This window comes from Lithobates pipiens, unplaced genomic scaffold (assembly GCF_037356315.1).
Source record: "Lithobates pipiens isolate NorthernLeopardFrog02 unplaced genomic scaffold, aLitPip1_a1.2 Scaffold_22, whole genome shotgun sequence".
Taxonomy (NCBI): Eukaryota; Metazoa; Chordata; class Amphibia; order Anura; family Ranidae; genus Lithobates; species Lithobates pipiens.
The window spans coordinates 277585106-277603273 of record NW_027507784.1 but is presented as its reverse complement, the minus strand read 5'-3'; the positions used below and the strand labels follow the sequence as shown (position 1 = coordinate 277603273).

Sequence of the window (18168 nt, the reverse complement as noted above, 5' to 3'; positions counted from 1 at the left end):
TTACATTATTGTATTCACTCCCCCCTTACATCATTGACTACCCTCAGACTGGCCTGGTGGTGCTATCACTGACCTTCTCTCAGGTGCACCTTGCAGGGATCAGTCAGTTGGCTCCAGCTTGGTGGCTCTGGTTTTCCTATAGTCTCCTCTCCACAGTTCACACACACTCACAAGACTGACTTCTCCCATGACCCCCATCCTGGCAGTGCTCCCACTCTTGACTCCTCTACAGACTCCCTCAGAGACTGCAGACATGATATAAGACAAGAGATGGTCAGAGGTTGCGGACATGATACAAGAGATGGTTAGAGGCTATGGGCATAGTACAGGAGATGGTCAGAGGCTGTGGGCATGGTACAGGAAATAATTAGAGACTGAGGACATGGTACTAAAGATGGCAAGAGAATGTAGAAATGATACAGAAGATGGTCAGAGACTGCAGACATGATACAAGAGATCAATACAGCCTCACCAGTGCCCATCAAATGTGGCCTCACTGTGCCCATCCATACAGCCTCACTGTGCCCATCCATGCAGCCTCACTGTGCCCATCCATGCAGCCTCACTGTACCCATCAGTGCAGCCTCACCGTGCCCATTATTGCTGTCCTACCATGCCCATCATTGCAGCCTTACTGTGTCCATCATTGCCACCTCACTGTGCCCAGCATTGCCGCCTGACCGTGCCCATCATTGCCGCCTCACCATGCCCATCATTGCCGCCTCACCATGCCCAGCACTGCCGCCTCACTGTGCCGAGAACTGCCACCTCACCGTGCCCATCATTGCAGCTATACTGTGCCCATCACTGCTGCCTTACCATGCCCATCAGTGCCGCCTTACCATGCCCATCATTGCCACCTCACCACGCCCATCATTTTAGCCTCACCATGCCCATAATTGCCGCCTCACTGTGCCCATCATTGCAGCCTTACTGTACCCATCACTGCCACCTTACCCTGCCCATCATTTCCGCTTCACCGTGCCCATCATTGCCACCTCATCACACCCATCATTGCCGCTATACCATGCCCATCGCTGCCGCTTTACTGTGCCCATCATTGTCACCTCACCGTGCCCATCATTGCAACCTCACCATGCCCATAATTGCTGCCTCACCATGCCCATAATTGCAGCCTTACCATGCCCATCACTGCTGCCTTACCGTGCCCATTATTGCCGCCTCACTATGCCCATCATTGCAGCCTCTCTGTGCCCATAATTGCTGCCTCACCATGCCCATCATTTCAGCCTTACCGTGCCCATCACTGCCACCTTACCGTGCCCATCATTGCAGCCTCACCGTGCCCATCATTGCCGCCTCACCATGCTCATCATTGCAGCCTTACCATGCCCATCATTGCCACCTCACTGTGCCCATCATTGCAGCTATACTGTGCCCATCACTGCCGCCTTACCGTGCCAAACATTGCCGCTTCACCAGTCAGTGCCTGTGTCAGTGAATTACTCACAGCGCGCATCTCCCGTTGTGTCACGGAGCTCAGTCGTAAATGTTCGCTGGTCTAGGAGGAGGGCTTTTACAAAAGTCCTGCCCTCTTCCTAGACCAGCTTGTGTGATAGACAGAACGCTGCCTCTATCACACGAGCTGGTCTAGGAGGATGGGGCTTTTGTAACAGCTCGGCTGAACATTTCACACAGTGAGCTCCTTGACACATTGGGACTCTGCTTTGAGCTATGCTGCAGCCACAGCCAGTCCGGCCCTGTCCAGATCATGGGGGCTCGCATAACTTTTTTCGGTGGGGCATAATTTTAGGGTCACCCATGCACCGCCCCTTTTCGACAAGGTCATTATCACATTATCATGGTCAGAGACTGCAGACGTAGTACAGTCCCTAGGATAAGTAATGGATAATGGCCAACAGGCCCTCTTAACAGACCCAGCGAAACGACAGCAGTGATCCCTATGGCTGGACGATCGCTCACTCTGGGTTCCCCGGGGGCGACTCTGGTCAGTAGTGTAGCATGTCTGTACCCTGACAGTGGCTTAGTCTTTCTCTCTCTGGCGGCGCTGGGCAGCGTGGCTCTCTCTGATGGCGCCGAACAGCATGGCTCTCTCTGGTGGCGCAGGGCAGTGTAGCTCTCTCTCTGGTGGCGCTGGGCAGCGGGGCTCTCTTTCTCTCTGGCTTCTGCCCAGCACACTCCTCGTTCTTTTTCCTGTAGCACTCTCTCCCTCAGCTTTTCTCCAGGCTGCAGTCTCTCAATCTCTCTCTTGATCAAGCTGTAGCCTTCCTGTGGAAAATGGGGCCGCCAATCTTTGGGACTACATGTCCCATGATGCTCTCCTCTCCTAGTCTCCTTTGATTGGCCCTCAGTTATGGCCAATAGGGAAGGAACGGAGTGGGCAGGAAGCTGGCCGAGGAACCAGGTGAGAGCCATTATCTCTTCTCCCTGACAGGAGAAAGGGGGGTGACCAGGTGAAACCTGATAGCCCACAGCTCGCCTTTATCCTGTCACAGCGCCACCAAGTTCTCTGCTGGACTGAGCAGGGAAAAGAGCCTGCAGTCACACTACACTGATAGGGGGGCTTGACAGAACACGGGTTGCACACGGTTGTGGGCTGCCTGCACCCCGATAGTGATGAAACTGTGTTGAATTTAAGATCTGATCCCTTATTCCGGGGGGGGGGGGGTGCAGTTGAACCCCCCCTTGCCCCTGCCTGCGGAAGTCCATGGTCCAGATCACATAGATCACAGCACTTTTGTTCCCAGACTGCAAAGCTGAGGGTCCATTCATTTTGGTGAGTGGGGTCACAAGAGGGGAGTGTGACACAAGGCACCTGATTTTTTTTTAGAACCCAACACACTTTATTTTGGAGCACCAAGCACTTTGGAAGAGACGGCATTTGTTTATTTGATTTTATTATTGATTGTCAGCACTGTCAGTGTAAAGAGCTAAATGACGATAAGTATGATGGATCTGAGGCTTTCAGTTTCAAAATCAATTCACCAATAACTCCAGCATGACAGCCCCAAAGCCAGCATTTGTAGAAGCTTTCATATTTCTGAACTTGTAGGCTGTAGTGCATGCCTGCTTTATTACATGTTGCAAAATCCATTTTGGTTGTCTTTGACAGATACATAAAGAGAAACTCCAGGTAGAATTGCTAAGTGATATGTAGTGTGTACAAAAATCAGTTTCATTCATGCTGGAAAGTGCAGGTAGCACTGTACTTCCAGCACTGCAGCTATGAGAGTCTCTCATACAGGGAAGGGATCCTTACATTTATCCATCCCTCCTCTCCCTCTCACCATTCACAGAACACTTTGTATTCTCTTTACAGAATACAAGGCATTAATGTGAATGGATAAGGGAAGAAGAGGGGTTGATAAACTATGGGATCACTTCAACAGTGCTTGTCCTTTTACAGAATGCCTGTGCTTTGCAGCATAAATGGAACTGTGATTTTTACACTATACAGCAGTGATCCAGATGTGGGATATATACAAGTAACTTTTTTGTACAAACGAAATATCCCAAAAAACTCTGTCTGGAATCTCTCTTTATTGAATTCACTTATTCACTGTACCGTTGTTATGCTGAAAGTCATCAGCAATGGGTAATGCACCACGATCTCCAAAATCATAATTTGCTTTCACCAAGGCTTCTTGATTGGCTTCATAACCAACCAAAACCACTGCTTTTACGCCTCCATAATGGAACGTGAAGAACGTGCCATACTTCTTCGCCAGCTGAAAAATAGGTTTAATACAGAATCATTATTAGAGAGAAGATTCAAAACAAAATGCTGTAAAGACCAAATGTTAAAAAGAAAGTTAACAAATTGTATGAAAAGTGTATATATACAATTACTAAGGAGAACAAGTTAACAAATTGTATGAAAAGTGTATATATACAATTACTAAGGAGAACATATAATTGTATATTGAGTCATTCATCTGGAGTTCCTGATACATGTGAGAGACCAAGCCCCCACTTATTATCACTTTACTCACACTGGGATGTGTTGAATCCCCCTGCCACGTCTGGCTGTGGTGTGATTCCGCTTTATGGTGGTTTTCTTTCACTCATCCTTACTTTCCTCATCTCTTCACGTGTTGTTGCAGCATGTTATTGTGGTTCTATCTGGTGCATCCACATTTATGGGTATTTAACCCTTTTTTGTCTACCTTTTTCACTCCACTATTAGCACCTTATTCTTAACCAGTATGCCTCACTGTGTATTCACATATCCCTTCTCATTTGGATGCACCTCCTGTCTTCTTCTATAGAAGTGGCATCCCTGTAATAGGGATTCTCCTATATACATATATTTCATACTTTTCTTTTCTTTTTACATCTTATTCTTTATTATAGGTTGCCCTCCCCTTGACCCCAGTCTACCTATACCTATACCTTCCTCCACTATATTTTATATTGGAGGGGGTAATAGTGGTGTGATCCCTTGCATACATTTATTTGTCGGACTCCGTTTTCCCGCTCCCTCCCCTGGTTGAGCATAGCGACTTTTTCTAGCTATAGAGGTCTAAATGGGCACATCTTTGAATGACATGGGAGAAGTGGTGGACTCCATGCTCTAAAGAGGACTTTCCATGTGGATTATATAGGTATTTATCTACGATGTATACTAATTACTCACTAACCATGTAACCATGCAATGTTTGATGTATACTCTGCTTACAGCAGATTATTTTTAGTGTATTACAGTATACTATGTATGGATATATATTTATGTCTGTTTTTCTTTTCATAATAGATAAAAACCTTCTGAAGAAGACCCCCAAGAGGGTCGAAACGCGTAAAGGGTCCATATTATCCATCCTTTATTGCAATTATAGTTGCAATAAGGTTCAAGTGTCACAAACATTGTATGCATATGTAACACTATACATTTTTAGTTACTCAGTGGAGCTCAGTCCCTGACCATCGTGCTGCCTGTCTAATCCTCTTTTTTATTAATAAAATATTTATATTACTTATTACCTGCTTTATGTCGGCATTTATTCTACACAATTACTAACATTCACAGGTAATCTTTGCTGTAAAAAACCCCATTCTGGGGATATATTTTTTCTTTTTTTGTTTTCAAAGCCCCCACTTATAACCTCCTGAGAAGAAGATTTTAAGCCTTCAGTTACTGACTATGCCATCTGATTCATTTCTGAATTTTGAATAAATACATTTTAGTGAAGACAGCAAGCTCCCAGTGCAAGTATCACATTCACATTCAATAAATAAAACTGAATAAAATAGGCTCTAATAAATTAATACCATGGATAGTATTCCTGAGGGTATCTATGTACAGAATGGTGGTTCAACGATGGCTAGCAGAGGGTCTTACTAGGGACACTATAACAATTCACAAAGCTTTAAAACCAGGGTGAGCATCTTTATTTTAGCCATTTGACTATAATTTGCAAATCTCACTGGTTTTAGATGAAAAAAATAATAAAAATCTGTAACTTTGATAAAAAGAAGTATCCTAAGCCTAGTCTGTTTAGCTTTGTGAATTGTGCCTCATTTCTTTTTTGTTTTTATATTCTCATTGTGTTTTGATGTTTTTTTTCCAAAAATGTCATAGACATTGCCTTTGACCTAAAGTCACCCTGCAGTGTGCGTATATGAGTATGACAGAAACATTTGATTGTATACTCCTGTGGTACAAAGAAACATGTAAAATAGTTATGTAAAAATTGATAGTGCTACATAAGTACAAAATAATAAAATGCATTTGAAAATAAAATACATGTGATTACAACGTGTTACAACTGTGTTTCAAATGCCCATCATTTCTTTTGCTTGCATATGCACTTATTCTAACGACAACTTCACCCTATTACCCTAACCAAGTTGGGCGTATGGTAAATTTTACACTTGTAAACAACACAATTGGAATGGTAGGTTGTATAGATAGTTGCTTTATTCACTTTTAAGTTGGTGGACCCCTGACTTTACAGTGCTTGTCAAAGAACAAACAAAATAATATCCAGAAATTCTGGAATTAAGTTAAAGTATATCTAAAACCAGAATGCTAAAAAATGAGAATCAATCTCTCCACAGGGAGGGAAATATCAGTGTGGATAGTTATCACTATGGATGAGGTTTGAGTTTGCTGATACCATGGGTTTTCAGCAAATGCTGCTTGCTTGAGGTTTTGGGACCTTGCAAAACAATGCAGGAATTTTCCATAAAAACAATAATGCACTTAAAAAGAGCATTAAGAGGGGTTTTGGATAAGCTAGCCCTCTCACAATAAAAGCATGAGGTCAAAGCAAACATAATAACAATGTGCTTACGCTATGGTAGCTTAAACATATGGAGAGGTGCTGATAAAGTGCATAGTGGGATGTTATTGTAGGGCCTGTAGACACTGACAGATCTGTTAAAGTAGATGTAAAACCTTACTGAATATCCTGTAGGTAACAGTGTTCCTTGGAGAAGATATGACTCTGAAGGCTTTCAATAGGCTTCCACTTTCATGAAAGGTTCACTTCAAATGGGTTTCAAATGCTGCTTTATGTATTGTCATACCTCCCTAGACCTCAACCTGCCTGGACACCTGCTGATTCAACACCCTCTACAGAAAGATAAACTCTCCAAGAAGAGGCTGAATCCAATGCAATTTGACTTCATGGGGTCCAATACAGAGGATGTTTTTCCAGCCTCTTAAAGTGTAAAAAGACATGCATTCTCCTAGCTCAGTGTTCACTATGGGGATTAGAAACTAACTATGGATACATAGAAAGACTGTTTTTTTTTTTCCATGTGGCCCTTGAAGTTGCATTAAAAAACCCACTTCTCTTTTACAGTATTTTTAAAACTTTTTTTTTTGCTTTGATAAATGTTTCCCATGGCAGTTTCCAGCTCTCTGTGCCCTTTCTTGAGAATGATCACCTTTGAAAACTGCCAGATCCTAAAGTGGATGTAAAACCTTACATATACCCAGTGAAGTAAATGATACACAGAGATGAAACACATCTCCCTATATAAGTTTTACACGTATATCTACTGTCTTCAGCTTTCTATATGCTTTAGAAAGTTAACAATGTGTTAGAGATTTTCTCTTCCTGTTCAGTATTGGGAGTGAATTCTTGGCATACACTGTGTGACAGGTGATTGGAGGAAAGGCACACACACACACCCACTGCACATAGACAGATGAAGAAAGGAATGCACAGAGCTGTGCTGTGAATATACTATCTGCCTGCTAATCGTTTTTTTTTTTTGTTTTTTTTTTATACACCATCCCTGACACAAATTTCAGGCTGGTTTTATCTCGGTTTTCGGAGAACCTGTCAGAAGTTATCTTGTTGATAACTGAAGAACAGAGCAGCAGAAAGACACAGGATTCAGGGCTTTGGAGAGAGATAAGAAAACACTGCATACAGTATATATGTGCTTAGGTCAAATTTCATGAATCAGGTTTACATCCACTTTAATATTAAGTTTCACCCCGCTCATTCCATAGACTTAATAGGGCTCGCTGGTAAGCTCTGGATTATTCAAAAAAATTACCCCAAGTATCATACCTGGCCAGATTCACTCATCCTTAGTTGCCAACAGAACAGGTATTTCAATTGGAAAATGTACTCTGTATTCCTGTTCTGGAGACAAGTAAAGATTTTCTAATCTTCGGTTCTGTCTTCCCAACAGGGACTCAAACAGCAGTAAAAACATTTACTGTCGTTGGTTCCACCACACATCTGACAGCTGCTGGAGATGCGGGCAAACAAAGGTACAATCCTTCACATATGGTGAAAATGCCTCCAAATTACACATTTTTGGACACTTGATTACACAGATTACACAGATCATGGAAACAAAAATACGCTTGACACCTGAATGCTGTTTACGGCATATTTTTGAAAAAAATACAAACATTCTCTAACCAAACACATGCTAAATGCAGCAAAAGAAATTATCCCTCTGCACTGGAAATCCATCTCAGTACCGACAGTCAAAGAATTTATCTAAAGAGTAAATGATATCTATGAAATTGAGAGGTCCAAAGCTATTGCACATGATTCCACCTCTCGATTTCATGACACCTGGACACCATGGTTTCTGTTTAAACCTGATGATTAACTCGATCTATTGAATAGAGAACATATAATATTCACCATTCTTTATGTCAAGGATCCCTGTTCTTTACCAGAAGAATGTTTATACCTAGTACCATAACTCAAAGTGGATGTAAACCTGATTCATAAAATTTGTGCTGGACACATATCTGCAGGGTTTTGTTATCGCTCTTCAAAGCACTGTGTCTCATAGCTTTGTCCTGCTCCATTTCTCTGTTATCAGCATGATAACTTTTGACAAGCTCTCTGAGACGGGAGCCTGTACTATGCGTCAGGGTAGGTTGCTATAAGTAGATTAGCAGACTGCTAAAATATTCACCAGCAATGTGTCAGAAACCATAAATCAGACCGAGACAAAAGGGCAGTTAAAATCACACAATAATAGTAAAAGGTAAACAGAGCAACGTAGTCAAATCATAGCCAGAATTCGGTAACGGATAGTCAGACAAGCTAGGACATCAGGGAGCCAGAGATCAGAGTACTTCAGGACAGTCCATGAAACAGGAGAATCAGTGTAGTGGAACAGCAAGCAGGAGCAGGAACCAAAAGGGATGTTAGCCAAGCCTTCAACAGGTACACAGAAGAGAGTGTCTGCATGTGTTGACCAAGGCGAAGGCAGAGAGGATATCGTGGAGATAAACCACCACACATAGCTGCAACAAATCTCGGAAGCCATAGTTGATAAATTCCTGAAAAACTGCTGGAGCACTGCAAAGGCCAAGTGGCTTTATGAGGTACTCATAATGGCCTGTTCTGGTATTAAACGCAGGTTTTCCATTCGTCGCCCTTCTTGATCCTCGCAAGATTGTATGTTCCTCTCAAATCCAGCTTCATGAAAACTGTTGCTCCCTTGAGACGGTCAGATAATGCCGTAATCAATGGCATTGGAGAAGCAATGAAACGACTGAGACCCCTATAATCAATACAAGGTCTCAGTTCACCACTCTTCTTCTTCACAAAGAAGAAACCAGCACCAACAGGCGACGAGGACTTGCGGATGAATCCTCGAGAGAGTGCATTTGCAACATGCTCCTCCATGGCCTTATCCTCCGAGACTGACAAAGGGTATACCTGGTCACAAGGGGGTATGGCACCAGGCTGAAGGTCAATTGCACAATCATATGACCGGTGTGGAGGCAAACTACCGTCTTGACCTTTGTGAAAGACACCGCTAAAATCAAAGTACTCCTCCGGCAGGGAGGAGTGTGAAGAGGTGCATAGGACCTTAGCCACATTCTGGAAACATGTCCTGATGCATTATGATTACCAGGAGAGAACCTCAGCATGAAGCCAATCAAAATAGGGGTTGTGCCTCTGTAACCAAGGATAACCAAAAACCAGCGGAAGCTTAGTTGAGGAAATAACTTGGAATTCGATTATCTCATGGTGAAGAGCCCCTACAGCCATGAATAAAAGGTGTCCCATCAAGGACCTCAATGGTAAGTGGAGTGGCATGATGCTGCAGCAGAATTTATTAGTACTTATATACAAAGGCAACATCAATGAACAGGCCTGCAGCCCCAGAGTCGATTAGATCCTTAATGGACAACTCAAACCAAGAAAGGATAACCGGGACCAGATGCTTATCCTTCTGGATTACTGGGGACGAATCATCGGCACCTAAGGTCTGTCCACTACAGGACTTCAAGGTTCGGGAGTTCTCTTGACGGGTAGGATAAGACTTCAAAAAGTGACCTGCCTGGCCACAATAAAGGCACAATCTCTCCCTCCTCCTAAAGGTTTTCTCATCCACAGAGAGACGTGTGAAGCCCAAGTGCATCTTCATTGAACAATTTGGTACCAGGAGGAATGGGAGGTGAAGGAGGAAAGGGTGGGACTGGTGGGACTGCAAAGCTCAAAGACAAATGTACTGGAGGCGTCTGCAAGCACTCCTTAAAAGAGAGTCTTTTTCTGAGTCTGGAGTAAATGAGGATGGCAAATGTGATCAACCTCTCCAGCTCAGTAGCTATATCTCAGGCTGCTATCTCATCTTTGATGGTATCTGAGAGACCATGAGAAAAAGCAGCCACGAAGGCCTCATTGTTCCATGCAACCTCTGCTGCCAGAGTACGGAATTCAATTGCGTAATCAGCAACAGTTCTTGTTTGATGGACAGGAGGCACTTGGCAGCAGAAGCGGAGCGTGTGGAAACAGCAAATACCTTTTAACCACTTCAGCCCCAGAAGGATTTACCCCCTTCCTGACCAGAGCACTTTTTGTGATTCAGCACTGTGTCGCTTTAACTGACAATTGTGCGACGTTGCACCCAAACAAAATTGACATCTTTTTTTCCCCCACAAATAGAGCTTTCATTTGGTGGTATTTGATCACCTCTATGGTTTTTATTTTTTGCGCTATAAACAAAAAAGGAGCAACAATTTTGAAAAAAAACCCAAATTTTTTTTACTTTTTGCTATAATATCCCCCATATATATATATATATATATATATATATATATATATATATATATATATATATATATATATATATATATATATATATGTTCTCAGTTTAGGCCACTATGTATTCTTCTACATATTTTTGGTAAAAAAAAATCGCAATAAACGTCTATTGATTGGTTTGCGCAAAAGTTATAGCGTCTACAAAATAGGGGATAGTTTTATGCCATTTTTATTTAAAAAACATTTTTTTTATTAGTAATGGCAACGATTTTTGTCAGAACTGCGACATTATGGCAGACACAACGGACATTTTTTACACTATTTTGGGGCCATTGTCATTTATACAGCGATCAGTGCTATAAAAATGCATTGATTACTGTGTAAATGACACTGGCAGTGAAGTGGTTAACCACTAGGGGGCGATGAAGGGGTTAAGTGTGTCCTAGGGAGCGATTCTAATTGTGGGGAGGAAGGGCTACAACACACATGACAGCGATCACTGATCTCGATGACAGAGAGCAGTGATCTCTGTCCTGTCACTATGCTGAATAGGGAAATGCTTTGTTTACAAAAGCATTTTCCCATTCTACCTCTCCGTGACATGATCGTGGGCACCCAGCAGACATGGAGTCCACGGGACCCGCGATCACGAAGAACGCTCTTCTTAAAGGGGATGTACCTGCACGCTCTTTTGCCCACCAGTACCATTCTGCCGACGTATATCGGTGTGTGCTGGTTGGGAAGCGGTTAAAGGAAGCCAAAACTATGGGTAACTCAGGACAACAGGTTTTTGTGTTTACCATAGAGGGTTTGCCCAGGCCAAGGCTCTCTCAGAAAGCAAAGATATCACAAAAGCTGCTTTGCTTCTGTCCGTGGGAAATGCCTGGGGCAGCATCACAAAGTATATCTCAACCTGATTGAGAAACCCTCTGCATTGAACTGGATCACCCCCAAATTGCTGGGGAAGTGGAGCGGAACCAGACATATTTCTTATAGAGGAAATACTCGAGGCTGGTGCCTGCACAGAGACTGGAGCAGCAGCAGGGACAGCCTGCAACACAGCTTGTACTGGAGCAGCCACAGTGGGAGATTTCAGATGAGCCGTGCAATTCAGGAGCATCTGTAATGCTAAGGCAAACTGATCCATGTGGTGATCCTGCTCATCCAACCTGGAAAAAATATTACCAACAAGTGGATTGACTGCATCTTCTGAATTCATGGCTTTCGCCTACTGTCAGAAACCATGAATCGGACCGAGACAGAAGTGCAGTTAAAATCACACTTGTTTAATAATAATAATAATAATAATAATATTAAAAGGTAAACAGAGCAATGTAGTCAAATCATAGTCAGAGTTTGGTAACCAGAGCAGATAGTAAGACAAGCCAGGACATCAGGGAGCCAGAGATCAGCATACTTCAGGACAGGCAAGGAAATCAGGAGAATTAGCGCAGTGGACCAGCAAGCAGGATCAGGAACCACAAGGGACACCAGCCAAGCAAGTCTTCAACAGGTACACAGGAGAGAGTCTCTGGATGTGTTGATCAAGGGGAAGGCAGAGAAGAACTGAACTGAACAGCTTAAGTAACCAGCAGGACCGACGAAACAGGATATCAACATTAGGTGAGTCACTGTGGAAAAGATTGGAGCTGGCAATTAACCGAGAGCTGAGTGGCCTGCTCTGAGAATGAAGGGCTGAACCCAGCCCTGACTAGGGTTGCCACCTTTTCTTCAAGTCAAACCTGAACACTTTAGCAGCGCACCCCAATCTTTTTTATGGTATAAACTATACATTTTGCAGTTTAATAACATTTCTAATCATATGAAGGTAATCACAAGAGTCCCTCTTTATATCAGAGTCCACCGAGTTTCTCTTTTACATCTGAATCCGCTGAGTTTCCCTTTTACATCTGAATCTGCCGAGTTCCCCTTTTACATCTGAACTCGCAGAGTTCCCTTACACTGTAACGGAGGACTCTGAAGATTCTGATGTAAGGGAGAACTCTGGGGACTCTAACATAAGGGATGCTCTCGGAACCCTAATTTAAGGGGGAACACTGAGAACTCTGATGCACGGAGAGGACTCTGATGTAAGGGGGAACAATGTGGCTTCTGGTGTAAAGGGGAACTCTGATGTAAGCAGTGCTCTGAGAACTCTGATTTACCTTAGTGTACCCACTCAGAGGCAGGAGAGAGAAGGGGGGAGACTTCAGTCACAGACAGGGATGAATGGTGAGCTCACTCATCCCTTGGCAGTCAGCACCTCTCATCCAGATGTATCTGAGGCTGATGGACTTCAAATTTACAGCCCCCACTTTCCTTTTCTGAGGCACAGTGCTGCGGATTGGAGTGTGGGCAAACACAGAGGTGTAGGGGCTGGAGAAAGAGGAGCAAATCAAGAACTCTCTCCTCTCCTGTCTGTGTGTGTATGCGGGGGGGATTGTTAGTGCTGGCTTTGGGCAGTCTGAAAGAGTGTAACAGACACACTCCCAGCTTAAACAACTACAGCCAGCAACCCTGCTGGGAAGCCATAGTCCAGTCTGAATAATGTGTCTTGGTTTCAGGCAGTTTGAAACCCGGACACAGGATTCCAAACCCAAACTGTCCGGGTGAATCTCGGACAGGTGGCAACCCTAGCCCTGACACAACCTCTGCATGTGTGGGGAGGGGGCGAGTGCCTTTCCTTCAATCAGCTGTCTCACAGTGTCTAGCAATAATCCCCTCCTACAGGGGAACCAGTAAGTGAAAATTCTAACAGGGCGTGCACTTTCTAAACAGTATATAAAAGTGAAGACAGAAGATATGCATGTAAAACTTATGTAGGGAGATTTGTTTAATCGCTGTGCTTCATCCTAGGCTGTTCACTTCACTGGGTATATGTGAGGGTTTACATCCACTTTAAGTTGAACCTGAGGATATCTATGACAGGATTGAGCATCCTGATCCTATCCCTTTTTTCCTATACACTATTTTCTTTCCCTCCTAGTCGCCTATTTTTCCATTTGTTACTTTTCTTTTACCTTTCTTTGTTAAACTATCGCAGGAGCCCAGGCTCTGTTACTAACTACAATTCAATATGTTGTCAGCTCTTATTTATTTATAATTTTGTAATGGTTTGATATTATTACATTTCAGCTGTTACATGACATGGTAACATTATATGTATTGGACATCAAATGTCATTGGCCCATAACATAAACGCACTTTCAGATATGTACTGTTATATATTATAGTTAAAAGCATATTATATGATATGATTCACATGTTATTTCCAATACTTCACATGTTGTACTGTATCATATCTGTTATCAATAAACTTTTATTGAGAAAAAAAAACATACTGTCAAATTCAAAAAGTGCAAGTGTCCTATGTTAACAGTAATAACCTTTTCACAGTGCAGGCTTGGCATTATCAAAACATGTCCCAAAAACTGGAACTGGAAAATAGTTTCACTGCAGAGTATAAAATACCAGAGGACTGGCATAGATAAATAACAATGGCAACTCTAAAACTTGATAAACCGTGTATTGTAGTGACTAATACAAGTACGTCACTGTTAGCCCTTGTACACACAGTCGGACATTCCAACCTCAAAATCCGCCAGATTTTTTCCGATGGATTTTGTCTGAAACTGGTGTTGCATACACACAGTTGGACAAAGCTGTCGGAAAATCTGATAGTTCAGAACGTGATGACGTTCGTTCGTTAAGACGGGACTACAATCAGGCTAGTAGCCAATAGCTTTGGTCTCATAATTTGATCTGAGCATGCGTGGCACTTTGTCCGATTGGAATTCTCTACAAACGAACGGACAAAGTCCAATCGGATCACATTGTCTGATAATTTTATATCCAGCTCTCAAAGTTCGTTGGTCTGACGTTCCGACGGAAAAAGTCAGATGGAGCCCACACACGGTCGGATTATCCGACAACACGGTCCGATCGGACATTTACCGCCAGAATGTTCCGACCGTGTGTACAAGGGCTTAGATGTTGGATTTGCAATTTGTTTTATACAACAAATAATGAAACTGAAGTAGTAAAATCTCAAGGTAACCAGGAATTCTCCAGTCCAAGATGAGAGGTAACAAATTTGTCTTTTAAGATGTATGCAAAGGTTTCATTTGATTTTTAGCCACTCTTGTAATCAAGCCATCTGGCAAGAGTGTTTATGCTGTAGTGGTGGTATCTCATCAAACCTCAAGCATAGGTCTGGATTTTCCCAATTAATCTATTTAAAAAATATCCCTATGTAACTTTTTGACTGCATGGCATACAATTATATTTTAGAAAAGGTAAATTAAGTACAAGCGGAGATAAATAAACTACATAGAATGGATGGTTTAGAGCAGGGGTCTTCAAAATATGTCACTCCAGTTGTTAAGGAACTACAATTCCCATGATGCCTAGTCACGTCTGAGTGTCAGAGTTTTACATTGCCTCATGGTATGTGGAGTTCTGCAACAGCAGGAGGGCCGTAGTTTGAAGATCCCTGGTTTAGAGAACTACACTCAACAAATTCTTAATTTTTGGGAGTCTAATGGTGACTACTGGGTGTAGGGAAGGCCGGCATACATCCCCAGGGTACAGGTTTTTGGGCATTGTGAGACATGAACCAGAAAGAACGGTGGGCACCAGCCACTTCTATTTTTTAAACAAAAGAGACGTTTATTTCTAAAGACAGGAAAATATGGGAGAGAGGGGAATAGGGCACAAGACACCCTTAGTAACGATCAGCAGCGGGCAGATTGGCAGACTCCTTAGACAAAAATAGGTGAAATAAGGCAGACAGCAGTACAGAAATAAGAGCCTTTAAGATGAACCAGCACATCTGTACTTTGTAGGACAAGCTGTCTCCTCTAGTAACTGAACTTTACTCACTGCTTCATGCACTGATTCCCTTGGATGAGTTCTCTCTGAAGTCCTCCTAGCCAGTTCATAGCCTCCAGCTCATGAAAAGTGCCCTCTACAACAGTATAATTTATACATTTTGTTGAAAAGGTAAGTTTTGTTAAGATGTAAAGAAAAAAAAGACTCTGCATTACAAACAAGCTTACCAAAAAAAGTTTGTAGCAACCCATAGTAGCCAATTAATATTTATAATTACCTACAATGAACTACAGTAAACTAAAATATGGTTGCTATTTTACTGCATTTTGCACTTCATCAGTGCTATTTGCATCTTTTATTGTTGAATAAGCCATTTGGTGTGTGGATTAATATGAAAACTCTGGTTCCTTTAAAACGAATAATATATTAACAGAAGATATTTTATGTCATAAGCCAAACTAGCTAGCAATAGTCAAAGAAAGGTTAAGACAGGTAAAAAAAAAACGGCCTTTAAAATAATTCTATGGTCACAGCATACACTCCCATTGTATAATATTATCATTGTAATAGCAACACAAATAAAAGTTATTTTTAACATTGCAATATAAGCTATATAGAAAAATCTGCTTTCATTTTGTGAGTTATGCCTGTCTGTTGACCATCTCTTTTCACATTTTCCTGGATTCCCTGCATGATTTGCAGCTTCTCCTATGCAGTTTACGTTCAATTTCTAAGGACTACATATCCCATGGTACCTTGCTGCCTTTAAAAAGTGATTCCTGTATTGACTCTGCCTTCTGAAGGCTCTGTGAAATCTGTGATACATCAGCACCTACTCACAGGGCATAGTAAGTATGTGTCACAGAATTCAAGGAAGTAAATGTGTAAGGATCTTCACACGGCAAGCTTACAAAAATAACATCAACCCCCGCCTCGCAGGAGACGGACGGCAGATGGGAAGGTGGTGATTGCTGCAAGCAACACCCCGCCTGCGTGGGAGAAGGAACTTACCTTAGGAGGGAGGGAGAAGGAAGAGCTAGGGCCATTGCTTCTACTCCCGGCTAAACAGGCAGTTGAAGCAGGTCCTGAGACCCGATTGGCTAGGGAGTCTTGAGACCTGCTTCCTGGTTGGCCAGGAGGAGAATCAGGAAGACAATAGCGAATATTCATTTACTATTGTCACACAACTGGGTGGACTCAATGTGCAGTGCTCTGTGCCCTGAACCCACCCTTTTTTAAGCTAATAATAGCCTCTGGCTTTAATCTTGTGCTTCAAAAAAACAAACAAACATTGGAATCCATGTGTCCAGCACCCTGCATGTAGATTAGGTGCCAGATGCGTGGATTGGGGGGGGGGGGGCAGAGCCTCTGTGTCCCATATGGACGGACCACCACTGGTGATCACCACTCTACTGCCACTTAGGAAGCCAAGTCCCATCCAAACAGCACTGGAAATCTCAATTTTGCCAAAAGGCAATACATAGATGCAAATAAAAAGACAACTCCTATCTTGCTGAATCTGAAGTGTTTTTATTTATTATAAATCATGACACACAATGGCAAGATCACAGTCAGACACTGGACATATTTGCACCAAATGATACTTATTAGACTTAATACTCCTGACAAGATACTTCCAGGACATGTCTTCTTATTTACATCTAAATAAATATCAAAGTATCATACACAAATTAAAGCATTATTAAATCCCCCCCAAAAAAGCAAATTGCAGTTGACCAATTCTTAGATGCAGTGACTGCATTCGTTTACTTTTTAAGCCCCCCCCCCCTTTTTTTTTTCACCAGATAATTTCTGCCAGTAAGTCTGTTATTTTTTCCACTTACTTTAACTGACCAAACTGCCCAGACAAAGTAGCAGTTAAAGGTATAAGACAAACCACTTAAGGGGTGCTTACAATGATCAGCTTTTATTCGTTTATGTAAAACTTTTATCACAAAAGGAACAAAAAACTGTTCTCTGTTATTGCTTAAGTGTTCGATGGAGTTCAGTTACCGTTTGTTAGTCAAGTCCTTCTAAAATTCCATAGTCTAACACTACCCTCTCCCTAGACTGACAATACAGCTGTCCAAAGGTGTCTCTGTTGCTCTCCCATCCAAGATAGGAAATGTGTTACACTACTGTGTTACTAAATAAAAAAAAAAGTCTAAAAAAACTTTTTAAACTCACCTTCATGAAGGTGTAATCCTGCCTGGCAATGTCCAGAATGTGCATGTTCCCAATTATGGGGAGAGGTCTGGGTCCCGGAGGGAAATTGTAATTTATCTTCTTTTTTGGCAGGTTCATTAGGATTTTTACGCACATCATAACCAGAGTGCATATTAGGAAAAGTGTCACCGACTCTGGAAGAATTGCCATGGTTGTTGTTGAATTGACCTGTCTAAGTTGGAACTTCAGGGTTGGAACAAATCTTTTTTTATATATAATCCAAGTATGTCCCATTTCTAGAACCCAACTCCACCCCATCAAAAAAAAACAAAAAACATTTCTTCACTTCAGAATGTTCTTTTAATGTGTTGTGCAAATAGTATGCTGATTCAACAGAAGTGAAGAAATAATGAGCCTTGAAAGATTGGCAAGCATACAAGCAACAGTTACAAAGACAACATTCTATTTCTTTAACTTACTTCATGAATAGAATATTACAATGATTAAATGCTTAAAAAGGACATGATTTGTACCTTTTACCGACCCTTGCCAATTTTTCAAACTACTAGCAAAAAACTATTTACACACTTTTCCTAACTGTACGAAAATATTCTTGTTTTTTTCTTTCTTTTTTAAACATCAAAAGTTTATTGAAGTCACATTCAATTCTACAGATCAAAGCATATAGCAAGGGCAGTGTAACTCTACA

At 42.1% G+C, this 18168-nt stretch overlaps 1 protein-coding gene across 1 annotated transcript in view; it reads right to left on the bottom strand.

Annotated features, from left to right (window-relative positions):
• The window catches only part of LOC143924671 (cytochrome P450 2W1-like), a 74142-nt gene extending 56418 nt beyond the window's left edge, over positions 1-17724 (bottom strand). Inside the window, exons 1-2 of the mRNA XM_077449075.1 lie at positions 17481-17724; positions 3548-3710 (exon numbers count right to left, since the gene is read on the bottom strand). Coding sequence (XP_077305201.1) covers positions 3548-3710; positions 17481-17669 — 352 coding nt within the window. The 5' untranslated portion in view covers positions 17670-17724. The remainder of the gene's footprint in view (positions 1-3547; positions 3711-17480) is intronic.
• Positions 17725-18168: the final 444 nt, after the last annotated feature.